The 16,110-nt window shown below is 38.9% G+C and overlaps 1 protein-coding gene across 7 annotated transcripts in view; it reads right to left on the minus strand.

Annotated features, from left to right (window-relative positions):
• Il1rap (interleukin 1 receptor accessory protein) overlaps nt 1–16,110 on the minus strand; it is a 136,790-nt gene that overhangs the window by 19,056 nt on the left and 101,624 nt on the right. For all 7 annotated transcript variants that reach the window (XR_015632610.1, XR_015632611.1, NM_001167840.2 and 4 more), the window contains 4 exon segments: nt 14,666–14,737; nt 11,136–11,262; nt 8,848–8,996; nt 880–1,029 (listed from right to left, as the gene is read on the minus strand). Coding sequence is in view for 5 of the 7 variants with exons in the window: in NM_001167840.2 (NP_001161312.1) it covers nt 880–1,029; nt 8,848–8,996; nt 11,136–11,262; nt 14,666–14,737 (498 nt within the window). In the remaining 2 variants the exon portion in view is untranslated.

The following is a 16,110-nucleotide window of genomic DNA, read 5'->3' on the forward strand; positions in this document are numbered from 1 at the left end:
GGTCTATTTCCACTTGTCTATCAATATAGATTCAAATGTCTCATTCATACCGTCAAGAAAATTTCTGCCAGAAATACACGTTAGAAAGACTTTTTTTTTAATTAATGAGAGCCCAAGGAAAAGATCATTTTAAACTCTAATGTATACTGGGTCACTTGGGGATCTTGTTAAAGTGTAAGTTCTGGTTCAGGTTAAGTGTGGTTTTGGTTCTGCAGTTAAAAGGGTTTGGGCTGATCATGGTCCACAAGTCTTCCCTTGAGTACAGCATGTGAACCTACATCTGGATGTGGTGGCACCTGGCTGCCATCCCAGCATTGAGCACTGAGGTCAGCCTGGGCTATACAATGGGACACTGTGTCAAAACACAAAGGAGCAAACAAAGCAAAACAAAAGACCGTGAACTTGAACTCTCCTCTCAGTAACCGAGAATCACATGTGTCTGTTGACCATCGGAATGCAGCTGTTGGGATGGAGATGTGCCACGACTGCAAAGTAACATTCTGAATTTTCAGTACTTTCAATGCCAAAAAGGCTGGAGGAAAGCTCATTAACCTCTAAAAATGATTTCTATTCCGAGATAATAGTGTGGGAATATTGAACCAAATATTTATTTTGGATTGTGCTCTTTGAACCCTTGCGGGTAAAATTGTTAATTTCATGAGTGATATACATCACATCCTTTTATATGGACAATGCTAATCTAGATTAAATCACATATCCATCAAGGAAGGTGAGCAGTGTGTCTTGGAAAGATTTATTCTTACTAGGGAGAGTTGAAATAAGAGAGAATGTTATTAATTGTCACAGTTCATCTATTAAGAAAATATGCTTTTGGAAGAATGTGATACAGGTGATCTACACCACATTTCCATTACGTACCAAGAATTGTTTCATCCGTTCCAAAATGAGCCCGGTAAAAGAGGACCATCTCCAGCCAGTAAACGTGGTAGACCACGATGAGAACCACCACCAGAAAGACTGTGGCTCCAAAACCACAGGCGAGTTCTACTGTGTACCTTGGCGGTATGACTACAGCAAACGACAAAACAATAATGATGGTGATAATTAACTTCTATTTAGTGATCACAGTTACCCACCATATTCTACATGGCTGGATCAGCCATACAGCTATGTCAGGTACTTGATGTACACATGTTAACCAGCAGAAGCCATGTGACAATCGATTCAGCAACCCACTTCTTTACTCCTTCTTGTTGTTGTTTATAGATCCCGTCACTGAAAGTGCTTTAGATTATTCAGTGATTTGAATAGATTCTACATGTATACAAAATAATATAGGATCTTATCATTGGGAAAGATTTCCAGGAAGGTTATCAAATTAAATCTAAAATGGGGCCTTGCACATGCTAGGCAAGCGCTCTACCACTGAGGAATGTCTCCAGCCATATATAAACTGGGATGGCCTGGCTATGTGTGGCAAACTCACCCTCTTCCTGCCTCAGCCTACTTTGTACTGAGATTGCAACAATGTGCCACAGGTCTGGGTCAATGAGAGCTTTGAAAGTATTTTATCCTGTGACCGATCATTTTTTGCAGTATACTCCCAAGAAACATCCAGAAGAAAAGCCCATTATCAAAGAAGGCAACTTGGCAAAGATAAAAGTCATGTCTATTAATTTTGATGACATACTCTTTGTAATATCAGTGTCAGAAAAAATTAATTCCTTTTGTTAATTTAAAAAGAAGCTTCAAAACTAGTATTTTTACTGGGTAAAAAAAAATGGGCAAATCTTCTTAACGGCGAGTGTTATTTAGTTCGAGTATTTCCCAAGTTCACAGTTGTATGACAAACAGTGTAAAGACCTACTTTCACTATCTGAGCTTCGACTGTTTCTTCATTATCTAATTATTCTTTTACATGGTGGGTATCACAGAGAGGCTTTATGGAAGTAACAGAGACCGAATGGGGCAATTCCCAATTTATTAAAAACTGTGTATTAATTCAGATGCCCTCTCAACACTGCCTTCTGTTCTACTAACAAAGTTTCCAGGCACTGCCCACTGCATCTACACCCCCTTTCTCTTGAAGGTATTAGGGAAAATAAGCATCAGACTATAACTAGAATAAGACTTCTGACCAGAGTACGTCTTTCCTTTCTTTATTTCCCAAGTTCGTCTCCATGTTTTCATTTTCTATCATCTTTAACCAATAAAGCTGTTCTTTTTAGCCCAAGCTTTGTGCATACAAATGTCTACTCTTCTTTTTATGGTTTTATTTCAGTAGTTATCAAACTGTAGTTAGTCAATCGGTCTGCTTCCCAACTCCTTCTCACTCTCAGCTAAGCTGGATCTTCCTACCCTTGCATGTGGAAACCTTTTTGGTCCACCCTATCTCCAGGTCACTTGGGATCTCAGTGAACTTTTCCAGTAACAGCATATTACTCTGTTTGTTTTTCACTCATTGGGTTAACCAAAGCAGCCCAGTGTTACAATCGATGGCGGAAACATCATTCACTCGCGATTTTGGCTGAGGCGCTGCAGCTGAAGAATCTGAGAAAGATGTGTTTGCTTGGATAGGAAGCAGGAGTTAGTATTGGTTGGTTTGCTAATGACTTCCTTGGCATGTATATGACAGGAGCTTGGGAGACAGAACCATGAGGAGACAGGAAGGGCTAAAAATCTAATGCAGGGAAGTAAAGAAGTAAGGGAGTAATTCATTTGGTTAATTTAAAAATTCCTACTGGTGCTTTTTCAAAGCGGATGGTGTGATGGGCTGAATATGGAGTAAGACTGTGGTAGGCGGGCTCTAATAGTCGCGAGGCAGCATAGAGAAAGCTGCTGTAAGCATCCGAGCAGTGTAGGTCCCAAGTGTCTGCTAGGACAAGGTGTGGGAGAATCTTCTCCAGGGCTAGACTGCTTTCCAGGTTCTCGAAAAGTATACATATCTTTGAGTAATGCAGTCATGGTGTTAGATTATTGATCATAGGCTGGAGGGATGGGCACGACCTTTAAGACAATATTTCATCCCAATGCAAACATGGTATGCATCCTGGAGCTGAGTCCAAACTTCTCAAACTTAGAGATGAATCTTTAACTTTCAAGTTCATTGACCTGACTCCAGTGTATCACATATCTAGTAGAGGGAATACTCTGGAACTGGCCAGTAGAGTGTTGTTACTAGCATGCTCCCATGCTGGCCTTAAGATAAGGACTTTTTTTTAAATGTGTGTTTTTCCAAATGTCAATAGAGGTCTTGCTTAATGACCAAAAGATCAATTACCCCATCAATTTCTCTCTGGCATCACGTATTTCTATTGCCTCTTTTATTTTACTTGGGTTTTCCAACTTTGTTCTGTATTACCATTGATGTGGTTCATATTTACAGACTGTGTTTTCTATAGTCGTTTTGCTAATGAACATTCCCTAATACCACATAATAACTGGCCCCTAAAAGAAATAATCCACTGAGCTTCCTGTTTTAAATGGCTGGAGCTGTGCACAGGCTGTGTTCTACAGGGCTGTCTTGTAAAACAGAGTGACCTTACAGGGAAGTGACCCTTGGTCTATACTTTGTGTCCTTCCTGCTCCGGGTCTTGGCATTCGGCACAATGATCGTACACTGATGCAATTTCAGACAAAAAGATTTAAAAACAGAAAGGAATGATGCAATCTGCCCACGCTGGACTCCCGCTCTCATCGATTCCACTAAAGTCTCAATGAGAATGTAGCCAAATGCCGACATTTGCTTATTTTTACTCTCCAAATGAAAATTCACTTTGGTGTTCTGTATTAGTAATTGTCTCTAAAGTCCGTATGCCCAGTCAGCAATTGTTGTGAAAAGAATGCACAACCCCAAGCTAGCCCTGTCCCCTGTCGGGTTCTGGCTCTACAATCATCTTTGTCCTTGGCAACCCAAGTTATTTATCTTCACTGTTGCAGTTGGCTTATAATCTACTGAGTTTCCCCTCCACATGGCAGCAGCCAGGACTTTCAAATGTCCCCTGTTGCAGAGCCCAGAGCTAATCAGTACTAAATTCACCATGCATTTGAAAATTGTGATGACCATTGTCTGAAATGTTAACAAAAGAGTGCTTGATTAAAATGAAATCAAAACAGAGAACTCTGAATTGTCCTGAAAAATTGATGGGTGTGACAACCTCTGACCTTACTGTTGGTAATAGACGTAACTGATGTGGAACTGAAGTCACTCCAGTATCTAAAATAATATTGATTTGCTTTTCACATTGGAGAACTGGTAAGAGTAAGATAAGCCCATGATTATTGCATCTTTTTCTTTCTAAAAATTACCAAAGGTATATTTAGATATTTAGGTTCAGAAAAGAAAGTCAGTCATGAGAGTGTTTAATTTTTGCTATGACCTATAGTGAGAGATGAGAGTAGAGACTACTATGTTGAAGTTAACATTCTCACAAAATATAGCAGGCTCAGAATAATGACAAAACACAGGATAGAAAAAAAATAAAAGCATCAATATCCAAAAGAAATAGCAAGTAAAAATAAGATTCAGACTTGTCAGGGATGATTTAACAACTAGGGAAGCACTTTAAAATTCACATTAAAATGTGTCTGTGGAGGCTTTTAAAAATGAACACTGTGAAGAGTAAACAGGAAGGATCAATGGAGACATTCAAGTAGAAGATGTGTTCGTCAAAATAGTATGAATCATATAGGACAAAATGAGTCACCTAGTCTCTGTAGGTTCTGAAAAGATTGTAAGGAAATAATAAACACAATCTATGACCGTATCTCCCAGTGGAGAAAGAGGGTGCATCCTTGAAAATAAGCAGAAAACTGACACGTGAAAGCTTTGTCTAAAAGAAAAAGAAGAAGAGAGAGAAAAGCAAAACATGTGACAACCACCTAATTTGGGAAGATCAGATAAAGATCAGCAGGTAAAAATCAATTAATTGTATTTCTATGCTTTATTGATAAGCAATTAGAGAGGAAAACTTAAAAATAAACTGGCAGCCTGAAATTACAATATTTAGAAACAAATTTGATAATATTCAATAAAGCCCTATATACCTCAAATATTTTCTGAAATTGATGAAATAAATTACTAAGACTATAAAAAGATCTGTTATCTTTAAGGAATGGTAGATGTAATATTGTTGTAATCAATATTCCTCACAAATTTAATTGAGTCCCAATCAAAATCCTAGCAGAATTTTATTTAGAAATTGATAAGTTGGTACTGAGATATGTAAGAAAAAATGTAGTTCCAAAGTAGTGAAATTATCTTGAAAAAGAAAAGAAGGTGCAGTGTTTCTGATTTAATAATTCAAATCTATATTAATAAAACGTTATTAGACTAAACACAGGCTAGATAATTAAGTCAATTGGTTAAAGGATGCAGAAGTCACAGAGGCATTGGGCTACATTTTCTACCTCATTTCAAGACAATTTAAGAAAAAAAATGTGAAACATGTTCAAAATGATGTCAGAACAAGCATTTCTGGGGAGAAAGAGAACAAAACCAATCTCAAACGTCAATCTGTAACGCATACCCTGAAAGCTGTAGTCTGCGATTGAACACAGCCTAAACAGAAGAGAGACATCTCTAAACAGAGCATAATCTCTTTTGATCTAACACAAAAGAGATTAGTGAGTACATAATTCAGAAAGTACCAATTCATAAAAAAAGAGACCAGCAAAACGAGCCTTTTCAAATTGTTTAGAATTTTGCTTATCAAAACATCAACTCATGCGGCCCAGTAGCTGCCTTTTTAGGGGACTGAAGTTCATTTCCCAGAACCTACATGGTAGTATACATTTGATCCAGTGGATCTGAGGTCTTTTTTCTAGCCTCTGAAGACACACACACACACACACACACACACACACACACACACACACACACTTGTATATGTATATTTATACAGGTAAAATACTTGTGCACATAGGCAAAAACAAATCTTTCAAAAAATAAATAAATTCACAAGCTGGACGGAAGTAGCTAAGAATTTTATAGTTAACAAAGCATTGCATTCGGTGTTTGTATGTACAGGCATGCATATGCATGTACTGTATTGTATGTGCATGTGTAGTGTGAGTTATTCATCACCTTAACTTTCAAACAAATGATCTGGCTGAAAATGACTGAAGGCTTTTAATGGCTTTGCAGAAAGGATGGTTGTTAACCAATGAGCTTATACCAAAGCTTTCAACATCACCAATGCCTCAAAGACCAACTTCAATGAGTTGCAAACATTCATACACTACCATGACTAGAGTTACTGACAGTTGACATCTCCAAACACTGGTGAGAAAGGAGCGCATGTGAAGGTTCTGGGTACTGATGCTGGCAACGTGCAGTAGCAAACCTACTTGGCAACTGGCTTGGCGGCTTCTCGTATGATTAAGCACACCCATCTCCTTAGCTCTTGCCACTCTCTGATCGTAAAACAACTGCATGTTTAGACTTGACGTGCTTGCTTTGGCTCTCTCGTGTGTTTATGTAGTACTTTAAATAAATAAATGAAACGTGCTGTCAAGAGACTGTTACAGTGAGTTCTTCCCATTCATGGGTTAACCGCTTCCTGTCAGGGATTCTGTTTATTTCTTTGTTTGTCAGAGATAAGTTCTCAGGTACTGCAGGCTAGTTCTGAATGAGCTCTGTAGCTAAGACCACCCTAAACTCCTAAACTTGCTGCCTCAGTCTCCCACACGGCAGGTTTACAAGTCTGGACTACAAGTTTGTGCTTTCTCTCATTGTTTTGAGGAAGTACAGAGGTAAAATACAAGTGTCAGGACTCATTGATCAGGTGGGTCATGTGACCCTTCATGGACTCTATATTGTGCTTTATTTTTTTTTCTTTTCTATTTTTTCGGAGCTGGGGACCGAACCCAGGGCCTTGCGCCTGATAGGCAAGCGCTCTACCACTGAGCTAAATCCCCAACCAGCATGGACTCTATATTGTCCCCACTGCTGTCCAAGTAACACTCAGAGCCAGTAATTCTGTGTTATCTTGCTACTCAGGTAGGCTGGAAGACGTGCTTATGCAAGTCTCCCACATGAAATGTTATCTTATGTGTGCTTTGATACTATTTTTGATAGGTTATCAACATAAATCATCTTCCATTACTGCTCTACAGAGCCTTAGAAGAAAGCCCCGAATTTCCCTGTACTTAAGCAATCTGGATTCTAACACAATTGCAAATGCCCAGCCGGCAGCATTCTAAAGCCCCGAAGACCTTCAGTTGGAATGTTAAATATTAAGGGCTCTAAGAGGTCCTGACTAAAGTAATTTGATTTATTTCATAACCTAGACTATAATGGTATTTACTTGATTACAGGTTTTTGGGTCAGTTAATTCCTATGAAACCCTTGGAGAAATAAGAGCTAGCATTTATTGACCAGTTGATAGTACAAATTATTAACAATGCTGCCTTTGAACTTTTTTTTTTAACATCCTGAGAGGTTATGGTATTGGCTTGTCCATTTTTATGAAAAAAACTAAAAAGGCTCAGTCAGTGGTTGCCTTTTCCACCATCCGGGAGCCAGGGTGCGTGGAAACTAGCATTTCACCAGGCTGTAGGGTGCTGAGCACCAATAATCCACTGTGGTGAGACAGTAGTGAGTCTGCGGGGTCCACCGGACCCAACACTAAAGCTGGGAGCATCCCCCTCATTGGTTCTAAGGAGTGGAAACAATGGAGCACCCTGAACAAACTTTTTAAGACTTCTCAAGAACCACACACAATTTCTTTCTAATCTGTAGCAAGAGGCTCAAGTGTGTTTTACTTGCTTCTCAGCTTAATAAAATAAAAAGTAAGAATAATAAAAGAGGATTCAAGCCCAATGTAAATGCAACAATGTCAGCTTTTTATTTTTATTTTTTTTTCTTTTTTTCGGAGCTGGGGACTGAACCCAGGGCCTTGCACTTGCTAGGCAAGCGCTCTACCACTGAGCTAAATCCCCAACCCCTAGCTTTTTATTTTTTATGTGAATGCTATAAATTATATTAAATGTAAGGGGTTGGGATATTTTAGAATGACATGATTACAATGTGACGTCACCATTAACTTTATTCCACACCACTGGAAAGTATTTTGGAAGGAATCAGTTGGTTGGGATATGTGTTAGGGGCAAGACTCACAGAGAAATTTAGGGAATATGTTTTAGGAGCAACAGCTCACGCAAGAAGAGTTTATAATTTTTCTTTATTATAGAAAATACAGATGTTACCACAGAAATTATTTTAACATCAAACTAAATCATATTTTTATAAGTTTTATTTTATCAATTATAACAATTTAAAACTGCCTCAATAGTGATACATGTTTAAATTGTGAATTTGAAATTTTCTGAGAATTAATATTAATTAATTAATATTTTCTGCCCTCCTTAACTTCTTCTACACAAGTAGACAGCTGCTAATTATGTTTCAGTTTCTTATATACTTCTAAGAATAGCAGTGGGTGCATAATTCAGGAAACATTCCCAAAGGATTAGGTCATGTGGCACAATCATTCTTAGGACTCTTGAACCCTGCTCTCAGTGACTTCTAAAAGCAGCTTTGTGCTTCCCCGACCATATGAGACTCGACCAATTCTGTTACATCTTTGTTCACTTGGAATATTTTCATTTTTCGTGATTATCTAAGATAAGAAAATGTGTCTTATGATGGTACTCATGTATTCAAGATTTTATTTCAAGCAACATTTAGAAACAAAGGTGTTAACGGCGTCAGAACCAACGTACTGAGCATCACCACAAAGATGGACGCCTTCTCTTAGGATCTCTCATTTAACTGACTCAGTGTTTTGTGTCCGATGCCGGTGTAGGAATTCTCTCCTTTATTTCCTATTCACCACAGTGTTATTTTGAGAGTTCACGGAGCCGTCGGCTGGGTGCATCCATTACCTTTCTGTTTCACCTTGGCTGCTTGCTCGGCTTCCCCTTCGGCATTTCGAGCGTGACAGACATAGTTGCGCTTCAGATCCTCAGGGGTGACTTTCTTGATGCTCAAAATCTGAGTCCTTGTCTCATCTTCCGTTGAAGAATAACTTACGCTACACACAAGGAGAAGCAAATGGAAAATATCTGTGAGATACAATCCTATGCTCTCTCTGTGAATCAGAAGTAAGTGACTCGGGAGGCCTGGGTGAGGGCAGATGGGGTGCTGATACCACGCACTAACGTAATGCTGGAAAACCCCCGATGCTTGAATCACTGTAACCCTGACGCTTGCCTTGCTCTATCACTTTCTTCTGAGCTAAATCTCACCTTCGCTCTAGATGCTGAGGCACAATGCCTGTGTCGGCTTGCAAAGAACCTTCTGGGATCAGACTTGTTTTTAGGTTTGGATTCATGATTTGCCATTTAATGCTATGTACGTTGGGCGATGTCACTAAACTTTGCTCATCTCGGCTGTTCTGTGAAGGAGTGTATCATATAAATAATGTACGAGAACACCTGGAGGGTTCAACAGGCTTCTGGGCTGTAACAGGATCAGTGCTCCTGTGAGCTACTTTAACCCCATGGTAGCTGTTGCACTGCAGGGACACTGGAAGACTGACTCGCAAACACAGGCAGAATGGTTTTTTTGTAAGATGTTGAAAATGCATAGTTGAATCCTATCACAGGAAGAGAAGAAAGAGCTCAGGACGAGAAAACTGAGCTGTGAAATAAATATATCCAAACTCCAGTAGCTCTAAGACCGAGTGTTTTGTGTTTAAGAGCAAGACTTTATTTAATTCCCTTTGAACTAACTGTCTGGGTAGGATCTAAGTATTTCATGCCCTTAGCTTACCTTATTTTCCTTTAGATTAGACCTACTGTCCTTCATTAACGTTCATTTAGAGGCTCGCTTGTTTTCTTCTATGCTACTTTCCTGCTCTGTGGAACACTACAAATATGTCTTCCTCACAGCAAGGTAGAGTAACATGGCTAGAGAGATGAGACTCTCAATTTTCAGAATTCCTGAAATGACCAGTAATTGTCCCTCTGCAGGGGGGGGGGGGCTCAAGATAAAACTTTCATCAGTTCTTTCCTGTTCTGTTTCTCCAAAGTCCAGGTCTTTGCATACAATGTTACCTTTACCAGCTTTTCATTCATTTCTTCACTCAGCAAGTTTGATTTGAATGCTGCTTCATTTGTGTCGCGCCCCTGAACCGAAGGAATCCCCTCAGAATTCCTCCAGTAACCTCCTCTCCTTCTCTGTTACCTAATTATCAGGTACTATTTAGACACCTGATCTGTCACGGTTTGCCCAGTGAAGGTTGGCTAAGTAAGGAAAGAGGCTGTTCAAAGTAGACATCTTAAAATTTCTACAAAACCTTATGTTACTATTAGGAAAGGAATAGGTTTCAATTGTAGAAATTCAATTAGCTTAAGGTCTGTTTTCACAAGGTGACCAGAATTAGGGTCTTAAATACTTTGTCACATATGTGACCACTGTGATTTATTAGTTCTGGTAGGAAACCAATTCTCTCTAGCCATTTATACCTTATGTATGGAGAAATCTTTCGTCTCCAGAGGCCCATACATACCTGTTTGTTAAATTCTTACAAATACCAAAGTTTACTTAAGAATAAACGGATTCAAGCTCTTATATCAAGAGAGGTTTATTGTAGGTTTTAAGAAATTAACTCTTGGGGATTTTTGAACATTTACTTTTAAAAGTGAAATTTAAAGAAAAAATGTAGTTAGTTAATATTTAATGAGTAATTCTAAGTATCAGGTGAAGACAGGAAAAGCATAGTTACTTTAAGAGAAGAGACACACATATATGTAAGACACAGTATTTATACCCACACTCCAGGATTGAGAAAGATAACATAATATTTTCATGCAACTACATGCCAACATTTCTCCTTCTTATTCATCTTTTGGTTCATGTGGAAGATACCCTCCTTATATTTCTAAGTGGGAATGAGAAACATGGAAAGTTTAATGAGCTTAAGACAATATGGTACCTGCCCTGTGGGTTAATGTGATGACCATATCTAGTCTGAAGACAATGTAATTCCAAACTTTGTCGCACAATCGGACCAGTGTGTGCAATTCGGTCACAAGTTTAATGACCCTGTAGCCCCTGAAGACTTAAAAATCTTGCTAAGCTTTTAAAAGAACAAATAATCACATACATGGAGTAATATTTATCAAGACCGTAGATAGACAAAGATTAGTGCCCTTGCATTCAGCCATACCTTTCATTAATAGTGATGTCAACAGGGACGTCATCAGGCTTCTTTCCATCAATGGTCCACCAGATCTCATTGTGAGAGTCCATAATGAAACTGAAATAGACTTTACAGGGAATAACCAACTCCTCTCCTAAAAAAAGTTAATGCATGAAGTTAACCTATTTTAATCCATCAATATGTATATTTCATCTGACTGTATGTGCCTGATTCTCTAGGGGCCACTCTAAGGCAAGCTACAGTAGCACCAAACACATGAAAGGATAAAAACCAAGAAGAGACGTCAGCAAGTATACATGGAATTACAATAGTGGTCATTTTTAACACTAAATAAGTACCTTCTAAAATGTCAGAAGAACTCTGACTACATACTTTTCAGACCAAACCTCCCCTTCTGTTGTTACCATCATAAACCAAGTGTGACTTCCTTATTTTTTTTAAGTTGTGATAAAACACTGTGACCAAAGCGAGTTATGAAAAAGAACATTTAATTTGAGGTTCATGGTTCCAGAGGATTAAAGTCAATGACTGTCTTAACAGGGAGCATGGGAGCGGACCAGCAGGCATGGTGCTGGAACAATAGCTGGGAGATTGTTTCTCATGGAAAAGCACAAAGCAGAGAGCGCGCTAACTCTCTTGCATTGGATTTGAAACCCAAATCCCACGTCCAGCCATGACTCATAATCCTGTTTCAGAATTCTTCCCAAACAGTTCCAAAAATTGGGCACTAAGAATTCAAATATATGAACCTATGGGAGTGGTGGCTATTCTCCATCAAACTACCACATTGACCAATAAAAGTCTCTCGATGATGGGTTTTTGTCTGATGAGGATAGAGTGATGACATTCCCTAAGAAAACCTCAGGGGATCCTTCTGTCCAAAGCCTCAGAAACTCAGTTTAAAACAGCAGTTTGAAGCTATGTGGCTGAGATGGTTTAAGATGCTGGGAAGTTTCACACAGAGAGGGGCAACAGTGCTAACTATCATGTTAGGACCAGCATAATTACTGTGACCTTGGTAGAACTGAATACATACAGCTGTCCCTGTTTTCCTTTATTCCTTTTTTATCCTTTCAAAATCATATACTCTTGCGTAATGAAGTTTGCTTATTCCATTCCGCTATGACCATTACCCCTCTACTCCTTTTAACACCTTTTCCCAAACAAGCCTCCTCCTCCTTTGACGCTTTTCTCATGGAATCCTGCATTTAATCATGATTGTTTGCGTGAGCATGGGTGTGGGTGTCCTTTACTGAAACGCTGGTCAACTTATCAAGCTGTAGCACTGGAAGTGGTTGGTAAGTGACTAGGCCTAAGTGAGAAATTCTCATCACAGCTTCCAGCTCTGGAAACATCGATGGAGATAAAGCAGAAAGGATATAAGAGCCAGGTGACATAGAGGAGTCTACAAAACAGTTACTTAAAACTAAAAGATATGTAATTATATGTGTATATGTTCCTTGAGCCTTACGTGAAGAGACTGTGCTATAGATGTATTGACCGGGGATGAGATTACCCATGGTCAGTTGTCCTCTACATTTTGATCAGAGTGTCCTTGCCTGCTACAAAAACAAGCTTCTCGAATGAGAAATGAGTACTAGATCCAGCTGTGGGTTTTTAGACAGAAGTTAGAGACCATACTGGTTTAGGCACATGGTAGTAGTAGATTTTCCTCATTTGATGGCTTTGCCACATGGCTATGTTTGAAAGTCAGGTGTTTATTGCTACTTCTTGATCAGATTTAAGTCTAATTAGGTGGCCGTGGCTTATCCCTGCTATATAAGTACCATTACTGCACCTTTCAGAAGAGCTTGCTTTTCTGCTATTGTAGTTCATAGGCTTTACAGATTGATAGGGTTATTGATTGCTTCTCTCTATCGGAAACCTGCATATCTCCTTCCAATAATATGAGAGCTAGGCTTTAGGGAAGAAACTTGTAGGTTAGATTTAGATGGATTGCTCCAAGTTCTGTGTTCAAAGTCTGCTGCATGGTCAGTGATAGGGCCTGACTTTCAATTTCTGAGAGGTGATAAAGGAAAAGAGCAAAAACATGTATTGTTTGAGGAGCTTTTTGGACTCTTCTGCCCAACAACTTGAAAGGAGATTTCTCATGCCACTGGGCCTTTTATTAAAGAGTCTGTGCTTTTGGGGGAGGAGCATTTTTAACCCAAGTGGCATAACTTTAAATAAACACATGCACACACATACATACATGTGTTTTATTATATATATATATACATATATATTAAAAATATATACAGTTTGAAAGATATCCTTAAGGTTACATAATTCTCCACCTCCCCTCTCCTTCTATGTTGCCTTCTTCCCTCCTTCCACTATCAAACACCATGAAGTCTTTTAAAAAATTAATGTTCTACAAAATCAAAAGCTGACTTTTCTACATACTAAAGGTTATTTGTTGGTCAAAGTGTTAGTAAGAACTAGGTAAGGACTTGACCTGGATTGGAACTTTCATGCCAGCCTGCTGAAATAATTGTTTTGTGTTTATAGTCTCAGTTCACTATTCCCTGGACTCTGAAGACACCTCTAATTATCTTGGACTTGGCAGACTAACATTTACTCCAGACCTTCCACTCCAATATGTGGCTTCTCTAACTTCCCCTTATAGTCTCTAAAAGCATTGCTTCACTAAGAAAGGTAAAATCAAGATGCGTTCAGGAATGTTTTTGAAGTGTGGCATGCTACGTAGATGAAGCATGCTTGGGTGACTGACGGATTTTACTTCAGTAGTGGCAAGAGTTTGAATTACTACACAAACCCCATAGTAACTCTAGAAAATGCAGTCCACCTGAGGTTGGCCAGCTTTCTTCACACGCCCTGTGCTCTTTACAAGACAAATCACATACGAGAACTCATGAGAACGCTCCCTTTTGGGCCCTCATCACACAACCTCTGGCTCTATAACCTTCAGTCCTCACTTCTGTATTTCTCACTGAATCTAGAATGGTTTTTAGAACATTATATAAAAGTGTTAGAATTCTCTGTGACTTTTCTAATCTACCATAGAAGATTTGTTTCTGTTCAAAAGAAAAAAATCTCTTCCTTGGTAATTTATGAATGATTTCTTTCTAGATTGAAAAGTTATGAAAATGTATAGGTGGCCCAGGGAGACAAGACGACCATTTGACAGTGTTTGAATCCTGTGCTCATGGATCTGTTTTTCCCACGATTTTCTCAGATTGGTTTCCATGCTCCATGCTCAGAAGAGGAAGCAGAGGCTTAAAATCTGCCTTGTGTTCTTATTACAGCCTTGGCAAACCGAAGCCATGAGTAAAGTCAAGTTTTCCCCAAACAATAACCACAGAGAAAGACAAGGAACAGAGAATAAATGATGTGACCTCGGGAAAGAAGCTAAACCTCTCAGGCTGCCTTGAGATTGGCGGCAGAGCTTGTCCTCATGTGCTGTGGCTTTTGATCCTGGTTCGCTTTAAATCCATGCATTGGCTTGCATTTAATCTTTACTGCTTTATAATTAAAAGGATCTAACCAGAAGTCAGAAGTACACCTATAGTTACCTGGTTCCTTCTCATAGACAACGCGGTCATTTGGCGAGTAGATATGAGGTGGTACTGCATCCTTTGGTGAGCCTATGATAGGAAATGCAAAAGGAGGGTGTTAAATCATTTAGGCTTATGCAAAGCTCTGTGGTAACGTGTTCAACTTCCTGGCATAGTTTGTCAATTCTTGTGAAGGCCTTCAGTCTAATATATAGTCAATTCCTGGACTTCACTCATTGAAAATACACAAAATGTGATGTAATAGGAAATATGTATTCATTGCTATTACTTAAGGCTAACATGGAACTCACGGGGGCCCTTTAATTTACAGAGTGCTGTGGGCAATACAAGCATCTTTCACAGTGGTGTCCTGTTCCCTTAGTCCCCAGTTCCTGAGCCCACAGCATGTACGTTTCTCATACTCTCTGAGGATGGGCCTGTGCTAACTCCAGGCAGTTAGTATCAAAATGAATCAAACTGTGGGAAACAGATAGTATCTCCAAGAACTGAAGGATTGCTTGATGTGGAAAATTCACACAATTCATGACAGATGTGTCATGAGCACAGAAAAACAGTTTTTCTTTTGCAAGAACCCAAACAAAATACACTGAATTCCCTGGAATTTTTGACAAAGGTCGATTGTTTTATCAGTGGTGTTGATTCCCTGTGCTCATGTGACATAGACGTCTCTTACCACATTAGAAATAAGTGCTTTCATGTCTTGTTTCTCCTCGTTTTATTCCTCTTTCAATCTCTAAGCTACTTTTATCAACGTATATGACAGGTGGACCTACCTGGTGTCAAATTAAACCATGCCTATGGATCACACTTATTACCCAAGTATGTCTCCCCACAAATGTTCATAATGTTTGATATGGGAGGTGGGTAAGTGAATGTTTATCCCCATGGAAAGTTTAAAGACACTTCTGTTCTGAATAATATGTCTGACTTATTGATACTAGGTTTTTAGCCAAATGTCCATGCATGAAAATTCTGCAGTTTATATGGTCTGTACGTATATGTTAAAATACCTTGAAAGACTTGCATTGCAGTGTTGATAAAAATGTATTTATGTTTATTTTATGTTTATGAATGTTTTGTCTGCAAGTATGCCTGTGCATCACATGCATGTCTAGTCCTTATAAAGGCCAGGAAGGGGTGTCAGATCACTTGGGTCCTGCGGAAGAGAAGACAGTGGTTTGAAGCACTAAGGTATCTCTCCAGGCCAGGCACAGTATTTAAGAGTTTAAAGACTGACCAGGTTCTTACTCTGATTTCCCCATATATTAATCATATGTATGTGACTATATTTCACATTTAAAGGTAATTTTTAAATACCTCTCAGTATGGTAAATAAAACATCACAATTGCATTGTTAGAAATAAATTACATAAAACAAATTAAGTAAACTACACCCAAGAACCTCTTAGAGGAGTTAAATACCCAATGTGCTGTGGCTTTAA

The sequence above is a fragment of the Rattus norvegicus genome, chromosome 11, assembly GCF_021556685.1.
Source record: "Rattus norvegicus strain SHRSP/BbbUtx chromosome 11, alternate assembly SHRSP_T2T, whole genome shotgun sequence".
Classification (NCBI taxonomy): Eukaryota; Metazoa; Chordata; class Mammalia; order Rodentia; family Muridae; genus Rattus; species Rattus norvegicus.